General features: G+C 51.8%; 1 protein-coding gene across 3 annotated transcripts in view; it reads right to left on the bottom strand.

The window, feature by feature from the left end:
• LOC147122462 (netrin-G1-like) overlaps positions 1–16,966 on the bottom strand; it is a 76,392-nt gene that overhangs the window by 13,272 nt on the left and 46,154 nt on the right. Inside the window, exons 4-5 of one of the 3 annotated variants that reach the window (XM_085983622.1) lie at positions 15,068–15,094; positions 8,939–9,106 (exon numbers count right to left, since the gene is read on the bottom strand). In XM_085983622.1, the coding sequence (XP_085839748.1) occupies positions 8,939–9,106; positions 15,068–15,094 (195 nt within the window). Of the gene's footprint in view, positions 1–7,258; positions 7,482–8,938; positions 9,107–15,067; positions 15,095–16,966 lie in introns of those variants that run through there. The other 2 variants (XM_085983621.1, XM_085983620.1) reach the window with 2 other exon arrangements.

Raw genomic sequence — 16,966 nt, 5'->3', positions numbered from 1 at the left:
CGGGACTACTGCACAGAGAAATGGCAGCCAGGAACGATCTGCACACGGCAAGGTCCTCTAATGTATACCGTGGACGTTGGAGAGAGCATTGTAAGACGCCATGCTGACCAGATTCTAGGGTCACTGGAAAACATCAAATCTACACCACGATCCGATACACCTGGCGATGAAACCGACGTACCAATTGCATCTACCTCAGAATCGGTGATATTGGAAGCAGATGAACCAAACAACAACGTTGATCCCGAATCAACTTTGCCAGAAGAACCTGATACCCCAAAGAGGCGTTATCCGGACAGAATCAGGAAGCCTCCTCAAAGACTGAATTTATAATTGATTAACTTCAGCTAATGTATATAGCAACTGTAATTGTAAATATGTTATTTAATTATTAATCGAATGTTATGTACTGTTTAGCTAATAGGGGAGGAATTGTAGTGTATGTACTTTGAAGAAGGAACTATAGTCCAAAGATGTGCGGGTTAGGTTGATTGGCTATGATAAATTGACCCTTAGTGTCAGGGGGATTAAATACGTGGGGTTACGGGGCTAGAGTGGGATATGTGTTGGTGTAGGGGTTACGGGGATTGGGTGGGATGTGTGTCGGTGCAGGCTCGATGGGCCGAAATGGCCTCTATCTGCACTGTGGGGTTTCTGTGATTCTGCAGCCCTTGTATACTGCAGTACCAGTAGTGACCACCCCTGTATATAAGCCTGTGTAGTAACTTTGTATAGTCGTTCCAGTTTTGTCTCCATTCAGTAAACACCTGTTACAACCAACTCCTGCAGTCCGTGTCTCAATTACACATGGACGTTACAGGACCGAGTGCAACATATCCAAGTTTGCCGACCATACAAAGATGGGAGGGAAAGCAGTGAGTGAGGAGGACATAAAAAACCTGCAAAAGGACATAGACAGGCTAAGTGAGTGGGCAGAGATTTGGCAGATGGAATATAATATTGGAAAGTGTGGGGTTATGCACTTTGGCAGAAAAAATCAAAGAGCAAGTTATTATCTAAATGGGGAGAAACAATACAAAGGGATCTGGGGGTCCTGGTGCATGAAACACAGAAGGTTAGTATGCAGGTGCAGCAGGTGATCAGGAAGGCCAATGGAATCTTGGCTTTTATTGCAAGGGGGATGGAGTATAAAAACAGGGCAGTCTTGCTGCAGTTATACAGGGTATTGGTGAGGCCACACCTGGAATACTGCGTGCAGTTTTGGTTTCCATATTTAAGAAAAGATATACTTGCTCTCGAGCGGTTCAGAGAAGGTTCACTCGGTTGATTCCGGAGATGAGGGGGTTGATGTATGAGGAAAGGTTGAGTAGGTTGGGACTCTACTCATTGGAGTTCAGAAGAATGAAAGGCGATCTTATCGAAACATATAAGATTGTGAGGGGGCTTGATCGGGTGGATGCGGGGAGGATGTTTCCACTGATGGGTGAGACTAGAACTAGGGGGCATAATCTTAGAATAAGGGGCTGCCCTTTCAAAACTGAGATGAGGAGAAACTTCTTCACTCACAGGGTAGTAAATCTATGGAATTTGCTACCTCAGAGAGCTGTGGAAGCTGAGACATTAAATAAATTTAAAATGGAGATAGACAGTTTCCTAGCTGATAAGGGAATTAGGGGTTACGGGGAGCGGGCAGGGAAGTGGACGTGAGTCTAGATTCGGATCAGCCATGATCCTATTGAATGGCGGAGCAGGCCCGAGGGGCCGTATGGCGGAGCAGGCCCGAGGGGCCGTATGGCCTACTCCTGCTCCTACTTCTTATGTTCTTATGGGCTCTTTTCTCTAGAAAAGAGAAGATTGAGGGGGGACCTGATCGAGGTCTTTAAGATTATGAAGGGGTTTGATCGGGTAGACGTAGAGAAGATGTTTCCATTTGTGGGGAGTCGAAAACTAGGGGTGATAAATATAAGATAGTCGCTAATAAATCCCATCAGTAATTCAGGAGAACCTTCTTTACCCAGAGAGTGGTGAGAATGTGGAACTCGCTCCCACAGGGAGTGGTTGAGGTGAATAGCACAGATGTATTGAAGGGGAAGCTGGATAAACACATGAGGGAGAAGGGAATAGAAGGATATGGTGATAGGGTGAGATGAGGAAGGACGGGAGGAGGCTCGAGTGGAGCAGAAACACCGGCACGGACCAGTTGGGCTAAAAGCTCGTGGACAGGTACAAAAAATAATGAGAAATGTTAAGTCTGTGTGTTCCAGTTGTATTAAGATTAATTACTGACACAGACTACAAGAATAAAGTTCAACAGGTCTTTACTAGTTGGAGGTCAGGACTATACTAAATACAATATCACTACACAGTACTTATATACCGGTGGTCATCACCGGTATTACGTATACAGCAGCCAGAGAAAGTAGTACATCTCTTAAGGTGGAACAGGCTTAAGTTCTCTTAAGGTGGAACAGGTTACATACACCACAATCCTCCCTTTTTAGCTTAACAGTCATATCCCCATTTAACATAACATAATAACATATATACATATATAACTTCAGGTATAAACAGTTCAAAGGTTCAGTCTCTCAGGAGGCCTTCTGATTCGGTTTGGATAACGCCTTTCAGTGGTCTCTGATTCTTGTTGCTGAGGTGACTCTTCTTGTTGGTTTCCTATGTATTGGACGTCATCATCAGGTACAGTCCCTGCCGAGGTAGATGCTTCAGGTTCATTAATGTCTTCCACAGTTGTCTCTGTCGCAACCATGGGTTCGACCCTTGCTCTTGATTCTACCAGTTGATCCGCATGACGCCTTATCACATTGTTACCAATATCTACTGTGTACATCAGAGGTCCTTGTCTGGCCCGAATTGTTCCGGACTGCCATTTTTCGTTTCCATAGCCCCTTGCCAACACTGGTTGTCCTACGTCGAAACTTCGAGTGGACTTGTTATTAATATGCCGGAACTGTTTGTTTTCCACTTCCCTCCGCACATTTGGTTTTAACAAGTCCAACCTGGACCGCAACCTCCTGTTATAAAACATCATGGCAGGACTTTGGTTAGTCACTGCATGAGCGGCGTTTCGATATGCCATTAGGAAATTGTCCACCTTGTGTTGTAACGGAATCTGATCATTGTTCATGGCCTTTATTGCCTTTTTGAATGTTTGGACAAATCTCTCGGCCAACCCGTTTGTCGCCGGATGATATGGGGCAGAGGTATAATGTTTCACCCCATTCTTCTTTAAGAATTTTTGGAATTCTTCCGACACGAACTGTGGTCCGTTGTCCGAACATATCTGTTCTGGCAATCCGTTCCTTGCGAATATTGTTCTTAACACCGCAATTGTCTTTTCTGAAGTAGTGGTATTCATCTTGATCACTTCTGGCCATTTGGAATGTGCGTCCACCGCAATTAGGAACATGGAGTCCATGAATGGACCAGCAAAGTCACTATGTACGCGTTGCCATGGGGCTGAAGGCCATTCCCATGGGTGTAGCGGTGCGATCGGAGGTGCATTTTGCACTTTTTGGCACCCAGCGCAGCTTTTTGTCAACCCCTCTATCTGTTGGTCAATGCCCGGCCACCATACATAAGCCCTAGCAAGACTTTTCATCTTAACTCCCCCCAGATGACCTTCATGCAGTTCCTTTAGAACTCTTTCCCGTAACTTGGGAGGAATAATCACTCTTGTCCCGTACATCAAAGTACCATGGCAGACGGACAGCTGGTCTCGCCTTGCCGAGAATGCCGGTAACAGAGGATCACCATGTGTTGGCCATCCCTTCACTGTCACCTCGTAAACTCGGGACAGTGTCGGGTCGTTCCTGGTTTCTCTTTCAATACTTGCATTGGTGACTGGTAAACACTCGATGATGGTCGAATGAAATAACTCAACAGGGTCAACTTTCGTCGTCTCTTCTGCTTCAGGTAGTGGCAGGCGCGACAGCCTATCAGCATTGCCATGCTGCTTTGTACCTTTGAATTCTATTTGATATTGATGTGCCCCTAGGAAAAGGGACCATCTCTGGAGTCGCTGTGCTGTCATCACCGAAACACCCTTCTTAGGGTTAAAAATGGATACCAACGGCTGATGGTCTGTCAGAAGTGTGAATTTTTGGCCCTGCAGGTAATGATTAAACTTCTTCACTTCCCATACAAGGCTGAGAGCCTCCCTATCGATCTGCGCATAGTTGCGCTCAGCGGAGGTCAATGATCTGGATGCAAACGCGACTGGCCTTTCCATGCCATTTGGCAACTTGTGTGAGAGTACTGCCCCAATACCATATGGAGAAGCATCACAAGCCAACCGAATAGGCAGTGTCGGGTTGAAGTGAGCCAACACTTCCTCTGAGGTGATCAATTCTTTGCTTTTGCGAAATGCCTTCTTACAGTTTTCGCTCCATTCCCATGGTACCCCCTTCTGTAAAAGAGCGTTCAGCGGGTGCAGTACCGTGGATAGATTCGGTAGAAACTTATGGTAATAGTTAATCAATCCCAGAAACGACCTCAACTGAGAGACATTATCCGGAGCGGGAGCCTTTACAACTGCCTCTATCTTGTCAGGAGACTTATGAAGCCCCTCCCAGTCAATGACATGACCACATTACGAGATCCGCTTCTGAAAGAACTCACATTTCTGCCGATTAACTCTAAGTCCATACTCTTTCAGTCTGTTGAGCACCAGTTCCAAGTTTGCGAGGTGTTCTTCATCACCATCACCTGTAATTAGAATATCGTCCAGGTAACATTGTGTGCCTGGAATTCCCTGTAATACCTGCTCCATGGCCCTCTGCCAAATTGCCGGAGCCGATGCCACTCCAAAAACCAGCCTATTATACCGGTACAAACCTCTATGCGTGTTGATCGTGAGGTACTGGCGTGACTCTTCTTCAACCTCCATCTGCAAGTACGCCTGCGCCAGGTCTATCTTGGTGAAGTGTTTCCCGCCAGACAACGAAGCAAAAATATCCTCAATCCGCGGAAGCGGATACTGCACCGTGTGAAGCACCGGATTAACGGTGATCTTGAAATCTCCACAGATGCGAACCTTCCCTGGTTCTCCTGGCTTGTTGCTCGAAGGACGTTTCATAACGGGAACAATGGGCGTAGCCCACTCACTCCAATCTACCTTAGACAGTACACCTGAACGTTGTAGCGCTTCCAGTTCCGCTTCTACAGTAGGTCGTATTGCATAGGGTACCAGCCTGGCTTTGAAAAATTTTGGTTGTGCATGTTCATCAATCTTGATGTTTGCCGTAATTCCTTTCCGTGTTCCCAGTCCTTGCTGGAACACCTCTTTAGCATCATCCAATATTTTGGACAATCGTTTAGGTTTGACATCTGTTTCCCCGGAATCTACCGTTAGTGCTTTTAAGGAGTGCCAGTCCATATTCATTTTTCTAATCCACTCCCGTCCCAGTAGTGGTGGACCTCCTTCAGGTAGCACATATAAGTCCATTACTTGGCTTTCTTCGCCCTTGTGGACCACTTTTACCACTATCTTTCCGATGGGGTACACTCTTTGCCCCGTGTATGTTTTCAATATAATCTCCGTATCCCGTAGGGGAATATGTTGGAATAACCTTTTGTAATCTTTCTTATTCGTGACCGTCAATGCCGATCCAGTGTCCAATTCCATCTTTACTTGGACTCCTGCTATCTGAAGAGTGACCCAAATTGTCTGGAGATCTGCATCCTTACCAACGTTGTGTACTCTTAAGCTACCCAGTTCATTACTGCTAGCGTCTGAATCTGACTTCTGTTCGTTCGAACTGGTCTTTGTCACCTTGTGCACCTTTATATATTTTCTTTGCGGTGACTTTTTGTTGCTGGTCTTCTTTCCTGACCGGCATACTTTAGCTATGTGGCCAAGCCTGCCACACGTTCTGCATTCTTGGTTTTTAAACCAACACTGGTTCTGATCGTGTGTTGTCTTTCCACAATGATAACATTTTACAGTACTCAAACCCAATTTATTTGTACTGAGTTCCGGTGACCGTAGCTGCATTACTGCCGTGCCTCTCGCTGCGGCTTCGTGTGCTGCTGCCATAGTGACCGCTTTCTCAAGCGTCAGCTCATTCTCCTCAAGCAGTCGCTTTTGTGTATCTTCTTTTAATAATCCACACACAAATTTATCTCTTAGCGCGTCTGTTAGTCCCGTTCCAAACTGACAGTACTTTGCTAGCTTACGCAATTCCATTAAATATTCAGCATTGCTTTCATCCTTCAGCTGCCTTCTGCTGTAAAATTTAAATCGTTCCGCTAGCATCAGCGGCGTGGGGTTTAGATGATTTTTCAGGACAGTAACAATCTCCTCGAACGTCTTATCTGCCGGTTCATCTGGTGATAAAAGGTGTTTCAATTGCCCGTATGTCTTCGCACCCATTAAGTTTAATAAAGTTAGTGCTTTCTCTGCATCTGGGATTTTATTTGCTTTACAATAATTTTGTATGCGTTCTACATACATGGCCCAATCTTCGATGTCGCTATCAAAGGTATCAATGTTCCTATGTTTAGGCATCGTTGCAATTTATTTTATCCCAAGATGGCGGCTTCCTGCTCTTGTCTTCGTCCTCCGCCTACAAAATGGCGGTTTTCCCGCGCTTGGCGGTCTTCACCCACTGGCTGCAATGGCGTTTGGCGTGCCGCTGCTGCTCCCCTTTCCCAGCGGTTAGTAACTCCCCCGACGCTGTCTCCGCGGCTCCCTCGGGCATTCGCGCTTCCCCGATGTCGCGCCTCGCAGCCCTTCTTGCAGCCCGGTTATTAGCACCGGCTGCGTTCACCTTCACCGCGGCTCTCGCGCCTTCAGTCGCCCCAGACGCTGCGCCTTTTTGGCCCGAAAGCGGCCCGGCCCTTATCACCAGCCGCGATCGATGTCCCCGCGCTGCGCCTTTCGGCCCGAATGCGGCCCGGCCCTTATCTCCGGTCGCGATCGATCTCACCGCCCTTATTCCTCCGTCTTCCTCCCCCCGTCTGTACAGCCAATGCGGCCGACTTTCTGCTCGCGTCGCTGACCGGCTTACCCACCACCAAGGTAGAAAGAAGATAGCTGACTGCCGCTGATGGAGGCTTCGAGTTCAGGATGTCTTCTGCACTCCGGGTTCTCGATGCCTGCCGCGCGACGTGTCTTCCAGCAGGGTGATGAGGGTGGACGCCTCTCTTCGACGCCCATTCTGTGGACGAAGCCGCCGTGGATATAAACTGCCGCAGGGTAAGAATCGGACTCGTCGCCACTGTTAAGTCTGTGTGTTCCAGTTGTATTAAGATTAATTACTGACACAGACTACAAGAATAAAGTTTCAACAGGTCTTTACTAGTTGGAGGTCAGGACTATACTAAATACAATATCACTACACAGTACTTATATACCGGTGGTCACCACCGGTATTACGTATACAGCAGCCAGAGAAAGTAGTACATCTCTTAAGGTGGAACAGGCTTAAGTTCTCTTAAGGTGGAACAGGTTACATACACCACAAGAAAGGCTGATGGAATGTTGTCCTTTCTCTCGGGGGCTGGAACACAAAGGGGAGGAAGTTATGTTCCAGCTGCACAGAGCTCTGGATAGACTGCATCTGGACACTGCGTTCAGTTCAGGGCCCCGACCCTCAGGAAGGATAGGCTGGCCTTGGAGGGGGAGCGGCCCAGATTCACCAGACTGACACCGGGGCTAAAAGGGTTAAATTCTGAGGCCAGGCTGCACAGACTGGGCTTGTATTCCCCTGAGTTAAAGGGTGATCTAATCGAGGTGTTTAAGATGATTAAAGGAGTTGATCGGGTCGATAGAGAGAAACTATTTCCTCTGGTGGGGGGAGTCCAGAACAAGGGGGCAGAACCTTAAAATTAGAGCCAGGCCGTTCAGGGGTGATGTCAGGAAGCACTTCTTCACACAAAGGGTTAGTGGGAATCTGGAACTCTCTCCCCCAGAGAGCTGTTGAGGCTGGGGGTCAATTGGAAATTTCAGAACTGAGATTGATGGATTTTTGTTGGGTAAGGGCATTAAGGGTTACGGAATCAAGGCGGGTTGATTGAGTTACGATACAGATCAGCCCTGATCGAACTGGATGGTGGAACCAGCTCGCAGGGCTGAATGGCCTCCTCCTGTTTCTATGTTCCTATGAATGGCCTGTTTCTGTGCTGTACATTCTGTGTAATTCTGTGTGTGGAGAATGGGAGGAGATGAGGAAATGGAGAGAGGATTGTTGTTGGACACTGGGGGGAGGGGCAACATTGAGCAGAGGCGAGCGACACTGCTACGAGTCGGGATGGTCGTTTACCGAGAGAACAAACAACACACAAATTCCTGAAAAACAATGGAGACAGGGAGGGAACGGTTATATCATCAAAACACAGGGCTTTCGATTCACCTCAACAAAGCAAGGGCCAGGCCTCATCGCTAGGGAAAGGCTGGACCAGGCCTCATCGCTGGGAAAGGCTGGACCAGGCCTCATCGCTGGGGAAAGGCTGGACCAGGCCCCATCGCTGGGGAAAGGCTGGACCAGGCCTCATCGCTAGGGAAAGACTGGACCAGGCCTCATCGCTAGGGAAAGGCTGGACCCGGCCTCATCGCTAGGGAAAGACTGGACCAGGCCTCATCGCTAGGGAAAGGCTGGACCCGGCCTCATCGCTAGGGAAAGACTGGACCAGGCCTCATCGCTAGGGAAAGGTTGGACCAGGCCCCATCGCTGGGGAAAGGCTGGACCAGGTCTCATCGCTAGGGAAAGGCTGGACCAGGCCTCATCGCTAGGGAAAGGCTGGACCAGGCCTCATCGCTAGGGAAAGGCTGGACCAGGCCTCATCGCTAGGGAAAGGTTGGGTTGGGGCCGAGTCGCTGAGGAAAGGGGAGCTGATTTCCGACACCCTTTTGCTCAGCCCTATCGAAGGTATTTTCTTTGTTTCTTTATCTTGTTTCGGGCTGAAAGCAGAAGGGTGAAGGAAGGAGGCGAGAGCGGAGATTGTAACAGGAACTGACCGAGGCAAACGTTGTGGTGGTCCAGCTGTGCTGAAGGGTTTCGGTGGAAGCCCAGCCGGCATAACTGGCAGTGTCGCCCTCTAGTGTTGTGCTTACAGCTCACGCAAATGGCGGTGGAGAGCAGCTCGAGGTAACTGCACCGGTTCGAGTGGCCAAAGCATTCGCAGTCTTGCAAGGAAAAGACAGAGGCCTAGAAATTCCCTTGGGTTTGCGCCCATTTAGGGGCGCAAGAGTGGGTTGCGCCAGAAGTTGCGTCGCCGCTGAAATTAGGTGGGCCTTTAAATCGGCGTAAGCCGGTAGCGCTGCGCCGGCACCGATGACGTCATCGGTGTGCGCAGCGCCCCGGTACCGCCCGAAACCACGCCGATCCCCATCTTCAGTAGCGGCCGCCTCTTCCCTGGCGGCCGCTAACAACGTTTTGAAAACCTGGCCGTGCTGCAGCCTTAGAGGCGCTATTTAAAGCGGAGGTGCGGCCGGCCGCTTTTTCGGCGGCCGCCTGCCCGCACCTCCTTCCCCGGCCTCCTCCACCCCCCCCCCCGCGGCATTGCCGGCTGGTTTCCGTGGAGCCCGGCACTTCGCCGTTGTGCCGGGCTCTTTTGCCGGCACTTTCAACGGGGCTCCAGCCGTTGCAGGCACCTCCCCCTTAAGAGAAGGGGGAGGCCTGCAGTACAGCAGCCTGCCGCTCCGCATCGGGTGGCGCAGCGGGACCGGCAGCGCTGAAATTCACTTTCACCGCCCCAAGCGGGGCGGGCACACCCTGTACCAGCGCCCGCTTCCGCTTTGGGGCGCTGAAAGTGAATTTGGGGCGGGCACAACTGGCTCGGCGGCGGGCGCTAAATTTCCGGCGCAAACGTGCTGGTGGGGCGTCACCGAATTTATAGGCCAGAGAGTGTAGACGGCACGTAGACAGGACGTAGACGGGTCGCAGACTGCGAGAGGGTCACATGCTGCAGGAATGAGAGGTGGGGAGGAAATGGCTGGAATGGGAGGGAGGGAACACTGAGGCTTTTAGCAGTGAGGGGAGAACATCAGACTCCCGGCTAGTTACGGTTTGCAGTGAATCAGGCAGATGGCAATGGATGGTCCCAATCCCGGGTTTATAGAGTCCTGTGCCGGGTTTTATACAGTCCTGCCAAGTTAGGGGCCTTTCAGCCGTGGCTCAGTGGGCAGCACTCTCGCCTCGGAGTCAGAAGGTCGTGGGTTCAAGTCCCACTCCAGAGACTCGAGCCCATAATCCAGACCAACACTAATGCAGTACTGAGGGAGTGCTGCACTGTCGGAGGGGCAGTACTGAGGGAGTGCTGCACTGTCGGAGGGGCAGTACTGAGAGATCGCTGCACTGTCGGAGGGGCAGTACTGAGGGATCGCTGCACTGTAGGAGGGGCAGTACTGAGGGAGTGCTGCACTGTCGGAGGGGCAGTACTGAGGGATCGCTGCACTGTCGAAGGGGCAGTACTGAGGGAGCGCTGCATTGTCAGAGGGGCAGTACTGAGGGAGCGCTGCACTGTCGGAGGGGCAGTACTGAGGGAGCGCTGCACTGTCGGAGGGGCAGTACTGAGGGAGTGCTGCAGTGTCAGAGGGGCAGTACTGAGTGAGCGCTGCACTGTCGGAGGGGCAGTACTGAGGGAGCGCTGAACTGTCGGAGGGGCAGTACTGAGGGAGTGCTGCACTGTCGGAGGGGCAGTACTGAGGGAGTGCTGCACTGTCGGAGGGGCAGTACTGAGGGAGTGCTGCACTGTCGGAGGGGCAGTACTGAGGGAGCGCTGCGTGGTTGGAGGGGTAGTGCTGAGGGAGAGCTTCACTGTTGGAGGGGCAGTACTGAGGGAGCGCTGCACTGTTGGAGGGGCAGTACTGAGGGAGCGCTGCACTGTTGGAGCGGCAGTACTGAGGGAGAATAGCACTGTCTGACGGGCAGTACCGAGGGAGTGCTGCACTGTCTGACGGGCAGTACTGAGGGAGCGCTGCACTGTTGGAGGGGCAGTACGGAGGGAGCGCTGCACTGTCGGAGGGGCAGTACTGAGGAAGCACTGCATTGTCGGAGGGGCAGTACTGAGGGAGAGCTGTGCTGTCGGAGGGGCAGTACGGAGGGAGTGCTGCACTGTCGGAGGGGCAGTACTGATGGAGCGCTGCACTGACGGAGAGGCAGTACTGATGGAGCGCTGCACTGTCGGAGGGGCAGTACTGAGGGAGTGCTGCACTGTCGAAGGGGCAGTACTGAGGGAGTGCTGCAGTGTCAGAGTGGCAGTACTGAGGGAGTGCTGCACTGTCGGAGGGGCAGCACTGGGGGAGTGTTGCACTGTGCGAGGGGCAGTACAGAGGGAGCGCTGCACTGTGCGAGGGTCAGTTCTGAGGGAGTGCTGCACTGTTGGAGGGGCAGTACTGAGGGAGTGCTGCGCTGTTGGAGGGGCAGTACTGAGGGAGTGCTGCACTGTCGGAGGGGCAGTACTGAGGGACTGTCGGAGGAACAGTACTGAGGGAGTGCTGCGCTGTCGGAGGGGCAGTACTGAGGGAGTGCTGCACTGTCGGAGGGGCAGTACTGAGGGAGCGGTGCACTGTCGGAGGGGCAGTACTGAGGGAGCGCTGCACTGTCGGAGGGGCAGTACTGAGGGAGCACTGCACTGTCGGAGGGGCAGTACTGAGGGAGCGCTGCACTGTCGGAGGGGCTGTACTGAGCGAACACTATATGAGAGCTCCTACCTTGCTCTGGGTTCACGACCTCTAGTGATGAGATTCTTGACCATTGGAACTTCTTATGGTTGGAGGAGTGAAGAGATCTCGGAGGGTCTTATGGCTGGAGGAGGTTACAGAGACAGGGAGGAGTGAGACCATGGAGGGATTTGAACGTGAGGATGAGAATTATAAATTGGAGGTGTTGCTGGACCGGGAGCCAATGTCGACTCAATCAGTCGCTTCTCCGGGTCTACTCACTGCCTGTGTTGTAGCTCGAAGCGGATCGATCACTAATTAGCGGGAATCTGGTCCGCGGAGCCGATGATTTAATGAGGTGAGGCCGGTGACGGGCTGTTATTATGGGATTTCGGTACATTCGAGTAGGTTGAGGGTTTGAAAGGCAAACTGTGTAATGCAGGATGTGACTGAGTCTCCCTGTTATTATTCAGCGTGATTCAATCCAGCAACAACACGCTCAGTAATTCAGCACAAAATGGAGATTCATCGCCAGACATTAGAACTAGTTTATCTTTAGTTAACTTTGTGTCGGTGAGGAAGGTTTGAGTGTCTGTTTCTTCCTGTAGGTTCTGGCTGTACCTGGGCAGGAAAGGGGCAGGTTTGGGGTCAAAGTGTTACGTTTCACAGAAGCCCAAAGTGCCCCAGTCCCGGTCAGTGTGGGGAGTTATGGTCACTCCCAGTCAGTGTGGGGAGTTACGGTCACTCCCGGTCAGTGTGGGGAGCAATGGTCACTCCCGGTCAATATGGGGAGTTATAGTCACTCCCGGTCAGTGTAAGGATGTTACGGTCACTCCCGGTCAGTATGGGGAGTTGTGGTCACTCCCAGTCAGTGTGGGGAGTTATGGTCACTCCCGCTCAGTGTGGGGATTTACGGTCACTCCCGGTCAGTGTGGGGAGTTATGGTCACTCCCGGTCAGTGTGGGGAGTTATGGTCACTCCCGGTCAGTATGGGGAGTTATGGTCACTCCCGGTCATATGGGGAGTTATGGTCACTCCCGGTCATTGTGGGGCGTTATGGTCACTCCCGGTCAGTGTGGGGAGTTATGGTCACTCCCGGTCAGTATGGGGAGTTATGGTCACTCCCGGTCATTGTGGGGCGTTATGGTCACTCCCGGTCAGTGTGAGGAGTTATGGTTACTCCCAGTCAGTATGGGGAGTTATGGTCACTCCCGGTCAGTGTGGGGAGTTATGGTCACTCCCGGTCAGTATTGGGGAGTTATGGTCACTCCCGGTCAGTGTGGGGAGTTATGGTCACTCCCGGTCCGTATGGGGAGTTATGGTCACTCCCGGTCAGTGTGGGGAGTTATGGTCACTCCCGGTCAGTGTGGGGAGTTATGGTCACTCCTGGTCAGTGTGGGGAGTTATGGTCATTCCCGGTCAGTATAGGGAGTTATGGTCACTCCCGGTCAGTGTGGGGAGTTATTGTCACTCCTGGTCAGTGTGGGGAGTTATGGTCACTCCCGGTCAGTATGGGGAGTTATGGTCACTCCTGGTCAGTGTGGGGAGTTATGGTCACTCCCGGTCAGTGTGGGGAGTTATGGTCACTCCCGGTCAGTATGGGGAGTTATGGTCACTCCCGGTCAGTATGGGGAGTTATGGTCACTCCCGGTCAGTGTGAGGAGTTATGGTGACTCCCGGTCAGTGTGGGGAGTTACGGTCACTCCCGGTCAGTATGGGGAGTTATGGTCACTCCCGGTCAGTATGGGGAGTTATGGTCAATCCCGGTCAGTGTGGGGAGTTATGGTCACTCCCGGTCAGTGTGGGGAGTTACGGTCACTCCCGGTCAGTATGGGGAGTTATGGTCACTCCCGGTCAGTGTGGGGAGTTATGGTCACTCCCGGTCAGTGTGGGGAGTTACGGTCACTCCTGGTCAGTGTGGGGAGTTATGGTCACTCTGCTCCCGGTCAGTCTGGGTGCTGGTTTGAGGGTTTAATGTGACGGATAGTTTGGAATGACATGGACAGCCTGAGAAGGGTTAAATAAATGGGAACGAGTTGATGCAAAATCCGGGAACAAAGGGGAACAGATTGAGGCCGAGACACTCACCCAGCTCCCATTCCTGTATCTGGGATAACGGGATTACAACAGGTCCCCATAGATCTCGGGCTCAGCAACCAAACAGCTTTCTACAAATATTCCCTCCACTTCCCACTGAATGTTCTCACTGAGACAGAGTTAAGAAGCACTTTCCTCTCAGCTAAGATGTGCATCTTAAATATTACAACTTCCCTGCTTCGTATCTGCTGCACCGCTCGAGGAGATTATACTTTACTCCATAGATACAGGAACAAGCAAACTCCTGATCCCAGCCCCTGCTCACACTCAGACCCTGCTCACACTCAGACCCTGCTCACACTCAGCCCCCGCTCACACTCAGCCCCTGCTCACACTCAGCCCCCGCTCACACTCAGACCCTGCTCACACTCAGCCCCTGCTCACACTCAGACCCTGCTCACACTCAGACCCTGCTCACATCTACACTCGCTCACACTCAGACCCTGCTCACACCTACACCCGCTCACACTCAGCCCCTGCTCACACTCAGCCCCTGCTCACACTCAGCCCCTGCTCACACTCAGACCCTGCTCACATCTACACTCGCTCACACTCAGACCCTGCTCACACCTACACCTGCTCACACCTACAACTGTTCACTCAGGCCCTGCTCAGACCTACACCTGCTCACACCTACACCTGCTCACACCTACACCTGCTCACACTCAGACCCTGTTCACACCTACACCTGCTCACACTCAAGACCCTGCTCACACCTACAACTGCTCACACTCAGACCCTGTTCACACCTGCATCTGCTCACACCTACACCTGTTCACACCTACGCCCGCTCACACTCCGATCCTGCTCACACCTACACCTGCTCACACTCAGACCCTGCTCACACCTACACCTGCTCACTCAGACCCTGTTCACACCTACATCTGCTCACACCTACACCTGTTCACACCTACGCCCGCTCACACTCCGATCCTGCTCACCTACACCTGCTCACTCAGACCCTGCTCACACCTACACCAGCTCACACCTACACCTGCTCACACTCAGACCCTGCTCATGCCGACACCTGCTCACAACTACACCTGCTCATACCTACAGCTGCTCACACTCAGACCCTGCTCACACCTACAGCTGCTCACTCAGACCCTGCTCACACCTACGCCTTTTCACACCTACACCTGCTCACACTCAGCCCCTGTTCACACTCAGCCCCTGTTCACACCTACACCTGCTCACACTCAGCCCCTGTTCACACTCAGCCCCTGCTCACACCTACACCTGCTCACACTCAGCCCCTGCTCACACCTACACCTGTTCCTCGGTCAGTGAGAGATGAGGGAGGTTTGAGGGGAAGGGTTTGTTCCAGATACTGAAATGGGCTCTGGGTCAGCAGGTCACAGGTCAGAGAGCGTAGGTCCTACTTACGGCCACTCGCGACGGTGTCAGGGAGGCCTGGGGAGGGAACCAGAAACAAAGAGAGTTAGAGAGACGTCTGATTGTCTTGATAAACACACTAATCCAACCCATCACATGGACTGTTGATGAGATGGACCTCACTCAAACTCAGGAACAATGAAGTGATGGGGATTGGCGGGCTGCATCCTCTGAGCACTCACACCAGCCCTGGGTCACACCAGCTAGAGATGCTAAAGAGCTGATGGAAGGTGAGCCTGAGGTTAGTCCGTGGCTCCGTTCCCACTCCGTGTGATTAGTGTGTAAGTCCGCAGGGTTAATAGGTAAGGGTGTCAGTCATCACACAGACCCCTCGCTCACTGCCCAGTCCTCTCACTGTCTGTATATTGATCTCGGGACATTCCACACACAGCAATGGCCACAGATGTCCCTCACAACCTTCACTTCCTGATCTGCTTCAGATATTGTTACACAGAGGCTTATTCTCCTTTCACCCTCCCCAGCTGTTCCCCAGATGTTCATCCAGCCATTAACATACCATTCTCACATCAGTCTACACCTCACTGCTGGCTCTGTATCTGTGTGTGTGTCCGGAGAGAGATTTCAGCAAAAATCACCCATGGGCTGTTATAACCTCACCCTCTACATAATGCCAGCGATTCCAGCTCGCTCACTGACTCCCACATCACATTGATAGAGGCGCTCGAAATCAGGAGGGGTTTGATCGAATAAATAAGGAGAAACTGTTTCCAGTGGCAGGAGGGTCGGTGACCAGAGGACACAGAGTGAAGGGAATTGGCAAAAGAACCAGAGGGGAGATGAGGAGAATGTTTTTACAGCGAGTTGTTGTGATCTGGAATGCGCTGCCTGAAAGGGCGGTGGAAGCAGATTCAATAGGAACTTTCAAAAGGAATTGGAGAAATACTTGGAGGGAAAGATTTGTAGGGCTGTGGGGAAAGAGCAGGGAGTGGGACTAATTGGAGAGCTTGTCTCTTTATTTCTTTATTTCCTTCTCTTACTTCCTGTCTCTTTCTTACTCACTTTCTCTCTCTCTCCTACCCTCTTTCTATCTCCCTGTTTTTTCTCACTTTCTGTTTCTTGTTTTTTTACCTTCTCTTTCATTCTTTCCTTATCTTTCTTTCTCTGTTTCTTTTTCACTCTCGCCCTCTGCCCTCACGCTCCTCCCACTCTCTCCCTCGCTCTCTCTCCCTCTCTCTCCCTCGCTCTCTCCCCCTCTCTCTCTCTCCCTCTCTCTCCCTCACTCTCTCTCCCTCACTCTCTCTCTCTCCCCCTTTCTCTCTCTCTCTCTCTCCCTTACTCTCTCTCTCTCTCTCCCTCTCCCTCTCTCTCTCCCTTACTCTCTCTCTCTCCCTCTCTCTCTCCCCCTCTCTCTCTCTCTCTCTCCCCCTCTCTGTGATGAAATATGCCATTCATCACTCATCTGTATTCTGTGTGTGATTGTGCCTGTGACTGTGGTTTAGTTTCAGTTTCATTTCCCTTACCTCAGTTCCATTTCCTCACCTGTATTTTATTGTGTGTAGGGCTCCGCCCATACCTGGCTTCTACTTAAGCAGGCCCAGCGTGTCCCACATCCAGTACAGCCGACCTCTGGATGGGAGACACTTCTCCACTGTGTGTTACCTTCTAAGTTAATAAAAGCCTTGCTTTGTTCAGTTAACATTGAGTCTCGGATTTATTGAGGCACATCACTCTCTCTCCCCCTCTCTCTCCCTCTCCCCTTTCCCTCCCTCTCTCTCTCCCCCTTTCCCTCCCTCCCTCCCTCTCTCCCGCCCTCTCTCTCCCTCTCTCTCTCCCCCTCTCTCTCTCTCTCTCACCCTCTCTCCCTCCCTCTCCCTCTCTCCCTCTCTCTCTCCCCCTTTCTCTCTCTCTCTCTCTCCCTTACTCTCTCTC

This window comes from Somniosus microcephalus, chromosome 3, assembly GCF_052327205.1.
Source record: "Somniosus microcephalus isolate GS21.2 chromosome 3, FLI_Smic_1.0, whole genome shotgun sequence".
NCBI lineage: Eukaryota > Metazoa > Chordata > Chondrichthyes > Squaliformes > Somniosidae > Somniosus > Somniosus microcephalus.
This window is presented reverse-complemented; position numbering and strand designations above follow the sequence as displayed.